This window comes from Pituophis catenifer, unplaced genomic scaffold (genome assembly GCF_029215685.1).
Source record: "Pituophis catenifer annectens isolate HBS135680 unplaced genomic scaffold, rPitCat1.0.hap2 SCAF_3, whole genome shotgun sequence".
Lineage (NCBI taxonomy): Eukaryota > Metazoa > Chordata > Lepidosauria > Squamata > Colubridae > Pituophis > Pituophis catenifer.
In genome coordinates, this window is record NW_027256883.1 from 65,229,065 (window position 1) to 65,246,172 (window position 17,108).

Genomic DNA, 17,108 nt, shown 5'->3' on the forward strand with positions numbered 1-17,108 from the left:
TGGTGAAATCCGAACCAGTTTGCTACAGGTTCGCTGGCCACGCATGCGCAGTACACACCAAATGGAGGCCTGGAAGGTAAGTAGAAGCGAGGGGGGGAGATCAGCTGTGGTGCGTGATTTAGCTTCACTAGAAAGCAGGATTTCCTGCTTTCTAGCAAAGCTAAACCCTGCTTCACAACTGATCGTTGGGAATACCAGTTTGAAGGAACTGGTAGCTTTTTTTTACTATTGGTTCACCCGAACCTGTAGTTTTTAATCACTATCGGTTTGCCCAAACCAGAGCGAATCGGTAGCATTTCACCCCTGGTTAGAATGCAGTGCTACTTCTGCTGCCTGTCGGCTGCCTGAAATTTGACAGTTTGATTTTCACCAGCTCAAGGTAGACTCAGCCTTCCATCCTTCTGAGGTTGGTAAAATGATGACCCAGATTGTTGGGGGCAAGATACTGATTCTGTAAACTGCTGTAAAGCATTGTGAAGCAGCATATAAGTCTAAATGCTATTGCTATATGCAAAAGTAGGTTCAAATACACCTCACTGTTTTGACCTATGAAGATTTCTCAGATGTGGCCTTGTGCTTTTCTGGCCAGGACAATGATGAAAAAGCAATGCTGATGGTACACAAAACTACAGAGCAAAAAGCATGTGAGATGCTGAGCCATTCAAAGCACCTCTGATGCTTTGGTGTTTTTAGTAAAAACATGACCAGTAAATGGTTTTTCTGTGTTATGCTTCTGTTTCTGTTAAGCGCAGGTTTTCCTTAGACTTAAAATGGAATCTCACAATGAAAAATGATGAATTTTATACCCCTGAGAACATAAATGGTTGGTATTATCTCAACCATTAGGGTGCGGATGACTTGAGCAGATGGAACAAATATTTTTTTTCAGAAATTATTTGTACACTAATATTCTTTCTTTCTAAATAAATAACTCAAGATGTTTTTATAGGCTGAGGGAATATCCCAATTCAATCACCTTGGTCTGGTTTATATCCAGGGCTATTAAATGATGTTTCATAGACATTTTTTAAAAATCCAGTTCTTTTTACCCAAAGAACTATAAGTATTGTCTTTCATATTCTTTAACAAAATTTCAATGCTTCTCATAAAACAAAAAGTCTTATTATTTACCACTATTCATTTGAAATTAATATAAGAATTTGGTTTTTAGAATTTGATTCTACCATAACCTCTTGGGTAAAGTGGTTTACGTAACTTAACATTTTATTTTCCTTTATTTAGAAAAAAATAGTTTTATAACACTAGAATCAGTTTAACTTATTTTGAAGAATTTAACTTGTTTGAATAGAACAGAACAGAGTTGGAAGGGACCTTGGAGTTCTTCTAGTCCAACCCTCTGCTCAGGCAGGAAACCCTATACCAGTGATGGTTAACCTTTTTTTCCTCTGGTGCCAAAAACACGTGTGCACGCACAATAGCACGTGTGTGCGTGCCCACACCCATAATGCAATGCCCCCCACGGATGACTGCTCCCTGCGCAAGGGCACGCATGACCCCCCACGTCCCGTTTTGGGCCTAGCAGACCTCCCTGAAGCCTCCAGAGGCCGGAAACAACCCGTTTCCGGACTTCCAGTAGGCCCGTTTTTCGCCCTCCCCAGGCTCCGGAGGCTTTTCTGGAGCCTCCAGGAGGGTGAAAACAGCCTTCCCTGGTCCTCCGGAGACCCTCCAGAGGCTGGAAATGGCCCATTTCTGGACTCCTGGTACTTTCAGGAGGCCTGTTTTTCGCCCTCCCAGAGCCACCACACGAGCCCTGGCAGACAAAATGGGTCACATGGGGACTCCTGGGATGGGCGGGGTGGCATGGGTGTGTGTATCTCCCGCATGTGTGGCAGAGACCCAAAAATCAGCTGGCTGACGGGAGGCGTGAGTGCATGCGCAGTGGAGCTGACCTAGGGCAACAGCTCGCGTGCCCACAGAAATGGATCCGCGTGCCACAGGTGGCATGCGTGCCATAGGTTCGCCATCATGGCCCTATACCATTTCAGACAAATGATTGTCCAATCTCTTCTTAAAAACCTCCAGTGTCGGAGCAACCAAAACTTCTGGAGGCAAACGGTTCCACTGGTCAATTGTTCTGTCAGGAAATTCCTCCTTTATTTAGTCTGTATTTCATCAAAGGGAGACTGCTTCATATTCCTTTCTTTTTGTAATTTTGCAGGACAACATAATACAAGACATTTTATTGTCATCTGCTCAGAACATTCTAGCTATGTGCTTTTTAATTTATTTTTATTTATTTATTTATTTATTTTGTCAAGCATGTAATAGGTAACAGATATAAGTATAAACATAATTATGAATATATGAATTGGATACATATAAAAGGGAACATTAAGACAGGGATGGTAGGAATGGGGTGAGGTTGATAGTAGACAGTCTAAGGTTAAAGTTTTGGGGGTTTGGGGAAGAAACCACAGAGTCAGGTAGTGCATTCCAGGCATTGACCACTCTGTTATTGAAGAGTGTATTTTCTGCAATCAAGTTTAGTGCGGTTTACCTTAAGTTTGTATCTATTGTGTGCTCGTGTATTATTGTGGGTGAAGCTGAAGAAGTCATTGACAAGTAAGACATTGTAGTAGATAATTTTATATGCTACACTTAGGTCTGACCGAAGATGGCAAAGTTCTAAATTGTCTAATCCCAAAATTTGAAGTCTGGTGGCATAAAGTATTCTGTTGCGAGCAGAGGAGTGGAGGACTCTTCTTGTGAAATATCTCTGGACTTGTTCGATCATATTAATGTCCAATATATAGTGCAGGTTCCAGACAGATGAGCTGTATTCAAGAATTGGTCTAGCAAAAGTTTGTATGCCCCGGTTTGCAGTTAAATATTACCGGAGAAGAAGCTACACAAGATTAGGTTAACAACTTTTAATGCTTTTTTGGCAATGTTGTTACAGTGAGCTCTGGCACTTAGATCATTTGAGATGAGTACTCCAAGGTCTTTGACAGAGTGAGGGTCGTCTACAAGGTCATATCTTGAGAACATAAAGGTTAGTGATCAGCTGATGTATATGAAACAGGAACTTGGAAATGATATTCTACATATTATTTCAAGAAAGGAACTTTTTTTTCTTTCATTTCACTTTTCAGGCAAATAAATTTTGCAAGGTGAAATATTTCATTCTGAAAAGCTTGAGCACCTGTATGGAATGGAAAGAGGTGGAATGTCACAGTATAAGCAATTAACTTTATTGCCATTTTTTCCCCACATCCAGGCTAAGAAATACATTGCAATCTCTTAATACAGGATGTGCTTAGGAGTATTTGTATTAATGTAGGATTAATATAGTAGTTGTAGATTTCCCACTACTAGTAGCCTGCTAATCTCCAAGACTCATGCGTAGTCTGGTTGTCAGCAGCAATTCCTTTAAAACAAAAGGAAGAAAACTGGTGCCGCTTTGTGCCAAACAATTTCACATTGCTGTTGTCTCCATTTCAGTATCCTCATTTTCATGGGCTTGAGATGAGCTTCCCATGACTGAACTAGAGGAAAGGGACAGGAGTCTACCAAAATCAATGATCTGCTTCCCTTGTCCAAGACTGTCTGCACGCATGCCAAGACGACACAGCTACCTTTTCCAGCCTCTCCACATAGTGGATATTGTGGTCAGTTAGAAGAGAAGCAATATTCTTTCTAAAATATTTTAGTGGTTTGTAGCAGCAAGCTTTCTGTACTTCCTGGTTCATCAAGCCTGGTGGCTCAGCAATCAGCCTTTGACCCAGATGTTCCTGATAGAAGAATGCAGCAAAGACCAACCGTTTTCTGTGCTTTCTGTTTTGTAAGCCAACAAAGAGGGTTTTTTTTTTTAGATGAAAGGTTAGGCAAATAATTAAGAAAAAGAAACAAAAGTTAGATGTATGCATTTTGAAAATTGATTGCTAAAAGAAATCTTGTTTCGATATCGTACCTGAACAGGCCAGGGAGCTGGGCTCGCGGGAGTTCCTTTTGCTGTAGCTTCTTTATTTGTAAAACAGCAGTTCACCTGTGCTTGGATGCATTTTAAGATCTGCCACTGGACTTTTAATAGTTATGAAATGTAATATTCCTCAGTAATAAATATTTGTGAAACAGCAGTGATTACAAAGCAGCTTTCTAGTCCAGGATATATGACTGAAGAATTATAGCAAAACCTACTGGTGATCTTGCAATAATATGGCTGCACTCCAGAAAGGATTCTGGGGATGGTTTATTATCCAAATCTCATTTGAAACCTTAAATATATTTTCTACCTTTTCCTATGCTCAGTTTGGGGCTAGAACCTCTATTTTATCACCTTGCGTCAATTTTTAGATTCTTTAAAGGACAAGCTGCTTTCTTCTTCACTGCAAATTGTATATGATAGTGCACAATCACTGCCTTTATAGACATGCTGTATATCTTAGGGCAAGTCATGTTTTCCACCTCAGCTGCCTCTGTCCAACACCAACATATATTCTTCTGGAAAATATCCTAGGGGTATACATACTTGGTCTGATTATGTGTTTTAATCCTTGTATGCCACTCAGAGTCATTGTTGTGAAATGGGAGACCATATAAATTATTTAAATATAAACAAACAAATCAGAGACGCACGTTCCAAGAGAAATATACGTATATGGGTGTTATACATTATCAGAAATAGTGTTTATAACTATTACAACTCTTGAAATTTGTTTTGTGCAGCTCTCTTTCCCTACAAGTCCATTTTAATTTGAGCTACTAGAATATGTTGTATTAACTGGGTACATATGAGAATTATGTTATCTTAGCATGCCAGACGATATCCTATTCACCAATGTAAAGGATGGTCTGTTGGTCTTGGTGGCATCTCGAATTGACACACATAACACTCTTTGTTATAAAAGTCAAGCTAATTTTTTTTTAAAAAAAAACCCATACTAGGAACATCATGTGTGTGGGCAGACCATGCTGCTTTCCCACATGTATTCTGATTTCAAGGAATCCGTAGCTTTTGAAGTTTGCCAGCCCTATACATGGGGTAGGAGAAATTCTATTTTCACTCATACCACAGTGAGAGATTAGCAGCTTGAAATCACTTTGACAGTTTGTTACTCTATTGCATACTGCAGGGAATTTTAATTCCAACCTGTGAAATTGTAATTGCTTCTCAAACAGGACAGAGGAATTCTGGGTAATGGCTCCATCTAAGCTCAATATCAGAATTGCCAGTTGCTGCCACTTTAAATATTACTTGTTGTAATTCAAATATAACTTCAGCTTTCCATCTAGGAGTTTGGACTGGGACTGAAACAAACAGGTCAGATGTCTTGAAATCTACAGGCCGAAATGTGACAGAGGTGGCTGAGCTCAGAAGGTACACAACTAACAGATTGTTATAAACAATACTCAGTCTGAATTCATCTTAAAGTATGACTTTAAATGTCTTTAACTGCGTACATAAAATATCAATAAAAATGGATTAGGTAATTTTAAAGCAGAACAGTAAGATTTTATTATTTACATTTAAAGGTCAAATTAATTTGGGACTTTTATTCTTTTCCACAGGCCTCTTTTAAGGTCACGGAGGATATTTTTTTCCTATTTTCTGTAATTTTAGATAATTCAGTATGGAATGTACTAGTACGTAATCTCACAAAAACAAAGAACAGACTAAATAAACCAAGTTAAGAATTACTAGATCCTCATTATTGTCTTCTTAGTGAAGCTCTTCTCAAGTTTAGGCTAGGAATGATCTCACGCTAGTTGAATTTCCTAGAGAGAATAGTTTAAAATTTCCATCTTCTCCACTTGTCTGTCCTGACTTACTGCCAAGTGTTCTGAAGGGCCGTGAGACCACAAAATAATCCCAGCAGGTAAGTAAAAGCAGATGCTCTGGCTCCTGTCCTGAAAACACTCTATGGTTGTTGGCTTCCTCAAAGGACCAATTCCTATAAAACTCCTGGGACCATAAAGTCTGCTCAATGTAGAACTCAGAACTTCCTTGCAAAAACTGGGCTTTTCACTTAATTAGCAGTGGGTTACAATTTTAGAATATCTGAAGCAGCCTACCAAAATGGGGAGAGGTCCTGAGATGTTTGTCGATATGAGCTGCCCTACATTCTTTGAAGCAATGCTTTGAAACTTTTCAAATGTGTTAGATCATAAAAGATGACAACATTGCTCCTCTGTGGTTATAGAAGGAAGAGAGAAATTATCTTATGGCAAGGAAGCCTTCCACTGCAACTAATCCACAAAGTTTGATTGCCTGGGAATTTGTATAAACTGGAATAAATGAAATTGATTACATTTTTGCTTAAGGAAGCTTATTTGAATCGTCAATGCATTGATCATGCAAGATGAAGAACCCTCAATGGGAAAAGCAAAAGATTAAAATCTTTAAATATCGAGTCATCTGCTTTGTGTATTTAAATACCTATCAAACAACACTTTTGCTGTTGGTTTGGATCATGGATGTCCTATGATTATAAAGATATGTATAAGTTTAGTGGCCTGACAATTTTGAGCTGAATATTTTCATTACTGAACAAAGAGTGACTCAAGGTGCTTTAACGATCATTTTTAATAAGGCTTCAGGTGAACACAACAACAAGGAATTAGCTGTTATTTAAGAAATATAGTTGTAACTTTCTAAAAACCTTCATTCATGTGCTTATGAAAATGAAGCTATTTTATGAAAAATTGAGATGTTGAAATCTTGATTTAAAAAAAAGAAGACAAAGAATTTCTACCAGTTCAGGAAAGCTTTATACATATTCTGATGATCAAACATTAGATTCTGAAGTTCTCAACAGGCAAGCTGTTATCTGTTGATGGAATAACCATTCGGCACAGTTTTCTATTTAAATGTCTCCATAGTAAAAGGCAATAAGAACTGCTAGAAGAGCCACACTTAGTGACAGCATCTTCAGCAGTTTTCCCTCGTGTTGCCAAGGCAACTGCATCACCATCCTGTGGCTCAATTGTACGATTTGCCGCTCAACAGATGGACGGGTTTTTGATTCTGAGTCATTCTCCAGTGCATGTCTGAACTCCTGTGGAGAAATGCAGAAATTAAATTGAGAATAACTGCAGAGAACATTTGGCATATATCAAGCACAAAGGATATTTTACATTAAGTCTGAATAAGGTAATCCTTCTTTCATCTTACTCTAAGTGGAAAAACCTGGTTAATCTCTTCAAAGACATCAACTGCTAAAACAATACAGCTATCGCCAGCCAGAGGACTAAAATCCCACTGTTTTAAATCATATCCATTCACTTGTTTTTAGCATCATTACAAGACCAAGTCAATGTTAAAGCGAATCAGTAGCATTGCTGTCATTTACACAGTACAGCACAACCAATCTGATCATTATTTCTGTCCCACAGTATGTCAGCTCAGCATGTCCCAATATTCTCTTTACCATCCTTTCCTCCTCTCTCTCAGAAGGCAGCTTCACTGAAACATTCATTTTATTGATTGGATTGAGAACAATAATGTGATAATCATGTATATTTATTCGCCATGTAATGAATATGGAGCATATATATTGGGAAGCCAAGGGTGGATGCAATTTCCTAGTACTTGAATTTTAAAAGTATGCCACTGGATACCTGTGCATACTTTCAGAAGGAAAGTGATATGCATGCACCACTGTATCAAAATGCACCACTGCTTCATCTGATACAGACCTGAGCTTTGCTAATATTTTAGCAACAAATCCTTCTTGGTTAAATTTCACTCCCTCCATTACTGTCTTGATCAGACTATAAAAGTGAGATCTGAGTTTCGTATCGTCCCAATCTGGTTTATATTTCCTTTTCTTTGTGGATCCATCCGATTTTCCTACGATGACCAAACATTTAGTTGGCCCTTCAATGCTTATGTTGTTTCTCAACCCTTCCTTGGATGGATTTCTTTTACTTAATCTGACCCCTTTTCAGCCTAAATTACTACATGATTTTGCTTTCTGTATCCCAGCTAAGCTACTTTATGTGATTTTATTGAGTGCACAATTCAATATCAGGCTCAGGTTCTGCAGATATTCTCCATAACTCTTGAACAGCCGAAAGAAGGTAACTGTCCTTTCATTTACTTTAGAGGTTATTTTGTTTCTCCAATTAGTTTTCCTGAATGGAATAATAGATCTCATTTATCATTTCCAGCAGGAGGAATTGGTGGGGTGTTGCATACACAGTGGCATTACACCAGATCTCTACCAGACTATGTCCTCTTGAAAATAAGTCAAGTACAAAGATTCCATTAAGTGGAAACAATTACAGAGCAATAGCAGATATAGCTTAAGCAGGATACAAGAAGGCTGTCAAAGGAAAGTGGACGGTGCAAAGCTATTTTTCTTTGATAGCAGCAGCATTGGCAAGAGATCTACAGGACCAGCAGCAATTGTAGCTCACAGGTTATGCTTTTCTCCTGCCTTCCCCCACCTGTCACAGGCCACATTCAAATTCAGAATGTGGATTGTCAGCCTTCAAGTCTTGATTCACTTGAGGAGGCTGATCAACCACAGGAGTCTGCTGATCAGCTGGATGAGGTCAGATGAGGAAGCATAACCCGCAAGCTCCAGGTCTCAATGCATGCAGTGGCCAGCAGAGCAACACTATTCAATATGGCTCCTCACTAGACAAAGGGCAAGACCTAAGTAATTGCAGCCAGCTGCCTGCGGAAAAAAATTATGTAGCTGTTTTGCCTTCGGCCTTTGATGGAAACAACCCTTCAAACTTCCAGCTCATGACTCTTGTTCCTGCTTTTCCTTGCTCTTGAAACATTGACTATTGGACAAGTTGAGTACCTAACTTGGCTCTTTTGACTCCTAGAATGAATTTGGAGTATTCTATTTCTAGTTCTATTTCATATGGACTTATTCAGGCAAGCACTCTTTGCACAGACTTTGATTTACAATCTTGCCCACTGTTATCTGCTTAGTTGTAGTTAAATACTTCCATTCCTTGGCAACTGTGTCTGCATACATGAGTCTGCAACCTGAGACAGAACACCACCCACTATGGCAGGCAAGGACAGCAATGTAGCAGTTGTGCAGCATTAACAGAAGACAAAGTGGAATACCTCACCTAGACACTGGCCCTAGCAGAATGGTGCTTGCCTTGCTGAACAGGCTATGAGTAGTGGCACAATCCCCTTCATGTGGGGATACCCTTGAAAAGTGTCTGGAATTACAACCGGGGCAAGATGTGATAGCCAGGATGCTAACTAGCACAAAGTATGTACATTGCAAAATGCTGAACTTACAGACCTGCTATGCCTGCCATGTATTTACATGGAACAATTTAAGTTACTGGCATTGACCATTAAAAAGTAAAGAGCTGAGAAATTGCCTCTTGTTCTATGAGCCGGTCTTTTACTGAGATTAGCCAGAAAGGCTTTCTGCATGATAATGATGATGATGATGATGATGATGATGATGATGATGGTAATAATAATAATAATAATAATAATAATAATAATAATAATAATAGCCCTTATTGTCATTGTACATCGTGTATACAACAAAATTGGTTTAGCCGCTCCTGGTGCAATCCATAACAGAAAATACAAGACAATACAATTCCCAATTTATACAAGTAATTGGGGAAAGAAAAAAACTAGTCATACGTTTCTATATGTACATGGAGTGATTGTGATTGTGTTTAGGAGTCTGACAGCCCATGGGTAGAAGCTGTTTTCAAACCTGTTTATCCCGCTGGCTATACTTCGATGTCTTCTGCCCAATGGTAAAAGTGAAAAGAGACTCTGGCCAGGGTGCGAATCATCCCTAAGTAATTTCCTTACTCTGCTGAAACAGTGAGACCTGGCGATGTCATCCAGTGGTGTTAGAGGTCAGCCAATGGTTTCTTGTGCCGAATTGATCACTCTCTGTAGTGCCTTCCTGTCCACAGCTGTTAAACCAGGGTACCATACTGTTATATAGTGTGGACCCATAGAAAGAAGTCATCAGCCATTGTTCCACCTGATTTTTCCGCAGGACTCTAAGGAAATGAAGTCTCTGTTGAGCCTTACTAACCACCAGGGACGTGTTGTTTTTCCAGGTGAGATCTTGACTAATGAGCACTTCCAAGAATTTAAAAGAGGAGACCCTCTCCACACGGCCCCCCTTGATATATAATGGGCAGGTTCCTCTCTGTGCTTCCGGAAATCCAGCACCATCTCCTTTGTCTTGCTAATATTTAGATGTAAGTTGTTTTTTGAACACCATGTGGATGCCCCTCTTATGAGAAACCTGGCTGTCTGATATGGGGGGGGGGGCAGTGGTGGGTTGCACCCGGTTCAGACCAGTTCGCAAGAACTGGTAATAAAACTGGCGAGAGGTCCCGTCCCCCACCCCGGATGTTGTCATCGAAGCGATCCTGTTGAGAACTGGTAGTAAAGGTAAGAAGAACCCACCCCGGGGGGGGGGGCACTACTTTTGCATGGCTTCCAGCTATGGCATACTTGCCTCAATGAGGTGCAATGGTCTCTCCCTCCTCTCCTGAGAGTTTGGGAAAACAACAAAAGCCATCTCTTTTGTCAAGATTTTAAACTGGAAGTTATTCTAGTGATACTGACTCTGTACTGATTTTTGTTTTGTTTTTCATTGCTGTAAGATGCATTAAATGTTTATAAAGAGAAAGGTTGGGTACATTCAATAATATAACAACAACAACAACAACAACAACAACAACAACAAGAATGAAACCACAAAAGAGAATTCTGACCACCTGGTCATAATGGCCCCTTGTCCTTCCAGCTGAGTGGCAGTTATGCCCTAGGCCTTTTCCTTAATAATCTGTAACAACAAATCTAACACAGCAAGCAATCTCCATATCCATTTCTGCCAAACTTGGAACAGTATTAATAGAAAACTAAAAGATCATCCATGAATGTGTTTGCACCAAGAAAGAAACACAACAAGCAAAATGACTGAACTCACAAGGAAGGACCACTAAAAAGTGTTTGACTAAACAATGGCAAGCTTGATTAGGAGGGACATAAACTGAATTCCTTGGAGTTTTGAGGCAAGAACTCTGAAGAAAGAAACTCAGACAAAGGAATGGAGAAGGAAGCGAAAAGGTTCCTGTAATGGGGCCTATTAATTCAGTAAAAAAATGAGGAAGAACATAGGTTCATGGCCTCTGCTATCTATATAATGATTGACAATAGAAAAAAAATAAATAAAATGAATTTGAATTCTTAGTATAGGGAGGCAAATATGATTTAACAGGTATAACAGAAACCTGTGACTACTGTAATTGGAATACAGAAACCAAAGGATTCAAACAGGAACAAGAGAAAACAAGGAGTTTGAGGGAAGCATCACTTCCACAACAAAGAAGTGATTGGTTAGTGTCCTCTTCTTCCTCCTTTATTAACTCTGATTTTTTTAAACTTTATTTGCTGCTTTTTAAATTAAGACCCTCAGGAAGCTTGGAAAAATTTCTGTGTGAGAATCTGAGGAGCTGCTATCATTCAGAATAAAACATCGTGGGATGGATCTTAGTCATTCAGTCACAAGCTGTGAGTCTTAATTGTGAGTTTAGGACTTTGGGTTGATTAACTGAGCGGGAATTTTTTTTTTTTTTAAATTGATTTATATGCCGCCCTTCTCCGGAGACTCAGGGCGGCTTACAATGCGTTAAGCAATAGCCTTCATACTTTTGTATATTTATACAAAGTCAGCTTATTGCCCCCACAAACTGGGTCCTCAATTTACCCACCTTAGAAAGGATGGGAGGCTGAGTCAACCTTGAGTCTGGTGAGATTCAAACTTAACAGTAATTGCAGACAGCTGGTGTTAATCACAATGCTATCAGTCTGCTGAACCACCAGGCCCGTTTTGATTCTGGATTTTTGTGGATTTTGGCATCCACAATTTTGATACCCTTAATCTTTCCTGAATGGTGATAATCTGAGTAAAGGATTGTAGTTTTGCCATCACACACGCACAAATAAAGCAGCATGCATTGTTAGACTTCAGAAAAAGAAGTTAATTATATTAGAACATTAGCTGAGCTGTTACAGTTATTTGCAGAAGATCTCCTAGAAATCTGGCTCAAGTGCCTGTTCCCCCAAATCTTGATTTTCCTCAAAATAAATTTGCAGCAACCATAGCCAACTTTAGGTTGAGGCCAAGCAGGCACTGGCCTAGGATGCCAAAGCTTATGAGGTGCCAACCTTTGTCCCTCTTTCCAAAGCATTAAAGGTAAAGGTAAAGGTTCCCCTCGCACATATGTGCTAGTCGTTCCCGACTCTAGGGGGCAGTGCTCATCTCTGTTTCAAAGCCGAAGAACCAGTGCTGTCCGAAGATGTCTCTGTGGTCATATGGCCGGCATGACTCAATGCCAAAGGCGCATGGAATGCTGTTACCTTCCCACCAAAGGTGGTCCCTATTTTTCTACTTGCATTTTTTACCTGCTTTCAAACTGCTAGGTTGGCAGAAGCTGGGACAAGTAACAGGAGCTCACCCTGTTATGTGGCACTAGGGATTTGAACCAAAATGCAAATCTTTGCATTGGCAGGTGATGGTCCCATCATTCAATGTGGTTTCGTGGTGCCATATACCCTTAAACTGATATGGGCAGTAATGATCAGGTTTCAATTATGTGTTCTCTGAGATGGCGTCAAACATGCTGGATGCAGCCCTGACATCTGTTTGCATCAATCTCTTATGTCTTCCTATATTGAGCTCTTGAGAGAACCCCCTCAAACCCCCAGCATCTTAGAACTCTGCTTAGCATAGGATTTGGTAAGAAAAATAGTAATTAAAGCCAGTGATGGAAGTTGGGTAGGAGAGTGAGGTCAGCAGAGACGAAGCGTTTTTAAATCTCTAGAGCAGGAGTGTCAAACTCGTGTCGTCACAGCATTGTCACGTGATTTATTTATTTATTTATTTATTTATTTATTTATTTATTTATTATTTATTTATTTATTTATTTATTTATTCATTCAATTTGTATGCCGCCCCTCTCCGAAGACTCAGGGCGGCTCACAATGCATTTAAAATCATTATAAAAAACATTTAAGAATTAAAAACATTAAAAACATTAAAATTCATTCACACCATTCATGGATCGCAAGAGCGAGATCAACGGCCCCAGGCCTGCCGGAAAAGCCAGGTGTTCACTGCTTTTCAGAAGGCCAATAGGGTGGGGATGGTCCGGACCTCAGGAGGTAACTGGTTCCAGAGAGCTGGGGCAGCCACAGGGAAGGCCCTCCCCCGCGGGCCTGCCAGCCGGCATTGTTTAGCTGATGGGACCCGGAGGAGACCAACTCTGTGGGATCTTACCGGTCGTTGGGAGTTATGCGGTAGAAGGCGGTCTCGAAGATACCCTGGCCCTGAGCCATGTAGGGCTTTAAAGGTAATAACCAACACCTTGAATTGTGACCGGAGACCAATAGGGAGCCAGTGCAGCTCACGGAGAATTGGTGTAATGTGGGTGTACCTAGGTGCACCCACCACCGTTCGCGCGGCTGCATTCTGGACCAACTGTAGTCTCCGAACATTTTTCAAGGGTAGCCCCATGTAGAGCGCATTGCAATAATCTAACCGTGAAGTGACAAGGGCCTCACGGTTATTTCCCCCTTCGCTAAACTGGGTGTGGCCAACGTGTGACGCATCTGGCCTGAGGGCCATGAGTTTGACAGCCCTGATCTAGGGTAACCATGAGTGATGATGCAAAGATTAACTATGGTGTCAGGAACTCAGAGAACCTATGAAAAATTACTTTAAAATGTGGGGAGAAAAAGAAATCCAACGCAGTACGTAGTCCAAGAAAATAATCAGGTTCATATCTACATCTACCAGCCAGAAGAAAGTATTAGAGTTCATCATACAATATTACTTAAATAGATGGTTATTTCTGTGTCATGACGGTGAGAGTAATTAAAATAAATTGCCTAATGAATCTTGAAAAATTAATAACTGGTTACAAGTATTCCATTCCCAGAGTCAAAGCTAATTAACCTTTATATGAAGAAATAAACTGGAAACTACAGAGTAACATTTTGCTAATTTGCAACAAAAGCTATTTCATAATAGATTTCATTTGGTAGACTGATTAAATTTGGAAGAAAAGCTTGCACATAACAGTATTCACTTGTGGCATCAGTTATTTTCTTGGATGTCTATTTTTTTTTAAAAAAATAATTCTTTTACCAATTTACAGTATAGTCTAGATTAAGTGAATGCATTTGAGTCCCTAAACTAACATTTCATAATTTCACAAGAACAAGCGTTCCATTTAGACTGCAATGATATACATGCTAACAAGGAAAAAATCAGTAGTACTGATTTTTAAAATATATGTACCTTATTTTGAAAAGACGTATATACAGTTTCAGTATTAGTCTTTCACTTAATATGATAATAACTCTCACTCTTTTGACTATGAATTTTATTGTTATGTCAAAACGTCACCGATTGATTAGAAAATCAAATTTCACAATATTTTGATTTGATAAAAAGCACTACTGGGTATTCTCCAAAGCATTATTACAGAATAACAAAAATATATGTCTGATAAGAAAAAAAACCCACCTTTTTTTCTTCTGGGAAAATATAAAACAAAAACAAGTGCTCAGATTTGTATTAATGTCTGGAAATGATGACTGAGAATTCAAGGCACAAATAATATGGGCTGCGCAAGAAAAAGGAATATTCAGAAATACTGAAGTTACCCTTGTATTTTAGACCATTATGGACAACTCCTGGATTCTATAGGTGCTCAGAAAGGAGCTAGATAAGATTGAACAGCAGTTCCGCCGTTTCACCAAGGGAGACTTTCATCTCCTAGACTGGCAGATAGATCCCCTAGCTGTACTTTTATATGCAGATGTCATGATATTTTCAAGGCTTTAATTGGACTGTAGAAATGCTTACAAATTTTGTTCCTTTTGTTCAGGAACCTTTCGAATCTTTTGTTCAGGAAAATAGTCAAACATAAATTACCGAAAAACCAAACATAAGTCTTTGCGAAAAACGAACTTCTGTAACAAGTAAATAGTGTCACAACTAAGTATGCTTCGTTTTTAATTACGTGGGGGTAGCCTTTCATAATATATATTAGCTCAAGGAAAGAACAACTCACAGACATGACAGAGATCGGAGAAGCATGGCTGCTATCCTGAAGTTTTTCTGCACTAGTGAAAGCCACCCTATCCTATCTATGCACAATAAATAAGCCACTGCTTTATTTTCAAATAGCTTAAACTAAAATAGTAGCTTATTTATTATGCATAGTTCAAGCGCATGCTTATATATATTATGGATCTCCGAAACAGATGCGATTAAAATTCTACGGCCATCTACTCAATGGTCTAGCGTGTAACAAACACAGTACTATGAAGTAAATGAAGTACCTTAACAGTGTTATGCTTTTATGCCTTCTCTTTGGCTTTGCTGGAAGGAAGATACTATAATATTCTTGTATGGACGGACTGTATGAAATGAGCAATTTAGGTAGCCCTCATGTAATGTACATTTGTTCAGCAACCATTTGAAGTTACAAGGGTGCTGACACCCTGTTTCCCCAAAAATAAGACATATCCAGATAATAAGCCCAATTGGGCTTTTGAGAGCATGCGCTAAAATAAGCCTCCCCTTGAAAATAAGCCCTCCCCGAAAATATTTAAACGCAGAGCTGGAAATCAGGTAAAACAGCAAGAGGAGCCCCATCTTGCTCCGTGCGCCCCAAAATAATAAGACCTCCCTGAAAATAAGGCCAAGTGCTTATTTCGGGATTCAAAAAAATATAAGACAGGGTCTTATTTTCGGGGAAACACAGTACTTACTAGGAGTCCTCAAAATTGCTGCCCTCTCTGTATCCTCTCGGTCATGTGAACACAATTCAGGCACTTCGATTACTTTGCAAGGATGACCTCACAGTTTCTCTTGATCATCATTTCCAGCTTTCACTGCTGGCTTCCAACAAGCAAAGTCAATGGGGAAGCCAGCAACAGATGGCACAGGGTTTTCTTAACAACAGCAACCAGGACTACTGGAACTGCTATCCTAAATTGGCATGGTTAGGTGACATCACGACTTATGACTGCATCACTTAGTGACATAGTTCCTGGTCCCAATTACTGTTGGTAAGTGAGGATTACCTATATACACATGCAGACAAAGGAACATCTTTTGACCACTGGGCACATGCTTTTCACTAAATAGTGAATTCAGATCAAGTTACTAAGACAGACAGGCAGACATAAATAGGTAGATATTTGAAAGTATACTGTATATTACTGTGTATGAATAAGCAAACCAACAAAAACTACAGCTGAAACTGTCATGAGCTGTTGTAACTCTGTAGCACCTACATTGTAGATATTGTTTGTTATGTTTCCTAACACAATTATGAAAATATTAGAACGCAGTACTTATTCTTATCTCACATTGTTTCTTCTAGTTTATGTTAATTAAAGCATAACTCAAGTAATACACAGAACATTTTCTTTGCAAAATATTCAAAATAATAAACAATTGGTTAGAAAAATATGGGAATATGAACAATAGAACCACAAAAATAGCTTCCCCAAGGAATAATAGCAAAAATTATAGATTTCCAGATGCTAGAGAAATGCATATTGGTGGAGAGTTTATGAAGTGATTGTACTTTTAGGAAAACAAATGGTCCTCTCTCACTGATATCTGTTTTATGTTTCTAACAATTTTATGATCTTTAATGTCTTTTGTGGTTATTTCTTGATTGCTTTGTATTATTTTCTGAATTTTTAACTTATCGTCCAGAGTCATGATAACAAAATAGGCATTTAATAAACAAACAAATAAAATTAGTGGAGCATCCCGAAACTCTTGATCACATTGTTGTAGTAACTCTCATCACTAACTTCAGGCCAAAGTATTCTGTACCAATTATAACTCCAAGGTAGTCTTCAAAGGCAGCCCTATGTAAAGTGCAATGCAGATTGTAGACTCAAGGGCATTGATCATTAAAGAGTTGCCAAAGTTTCCCATCCCAAGAAAGGCTACAACTGGTTCACTAGCTGAAGCTGACCAGAGGCTCCCCTGATTCCTTGAGCATGGTCTCCACTACTGCTCTAGCAGACCCCAGAAAAACCTCCAAACTGCAGACCAGATACTTCAGAGGAAGGGCTAGTATTAATTTAAGAG

At 39.2% G+C, this 17,108-nt stretch overlaps 1 protein-coding gene across 1 annotated transcript in view; it reads right to left on the bottom strand.

Moving 5' to 3' along the window:
* Positions 1–6,706: 6,706 nt before the first annotated feature.
* The window catches only part of CDKAL1 (CDKAL1 threonylcarbamoyladenosine tRNA methylthiotransferase), a 309,422-nt gene continuing 299,020 nt past the window's right edge, over positions 6,707–17,108 (bottom strand). The window contains exon 16 of the mRNA XM_070942475.1: positions 6,707–7,016. Coding sequence (XP_070798576.1) covers positions 6,825–7,016 — 192 coding nt within the window. The 3' untranslated portion in view covers positions 6,707–6,824. The remainder of the gene's footprint in view (positions 7,017–17,108) is intronic.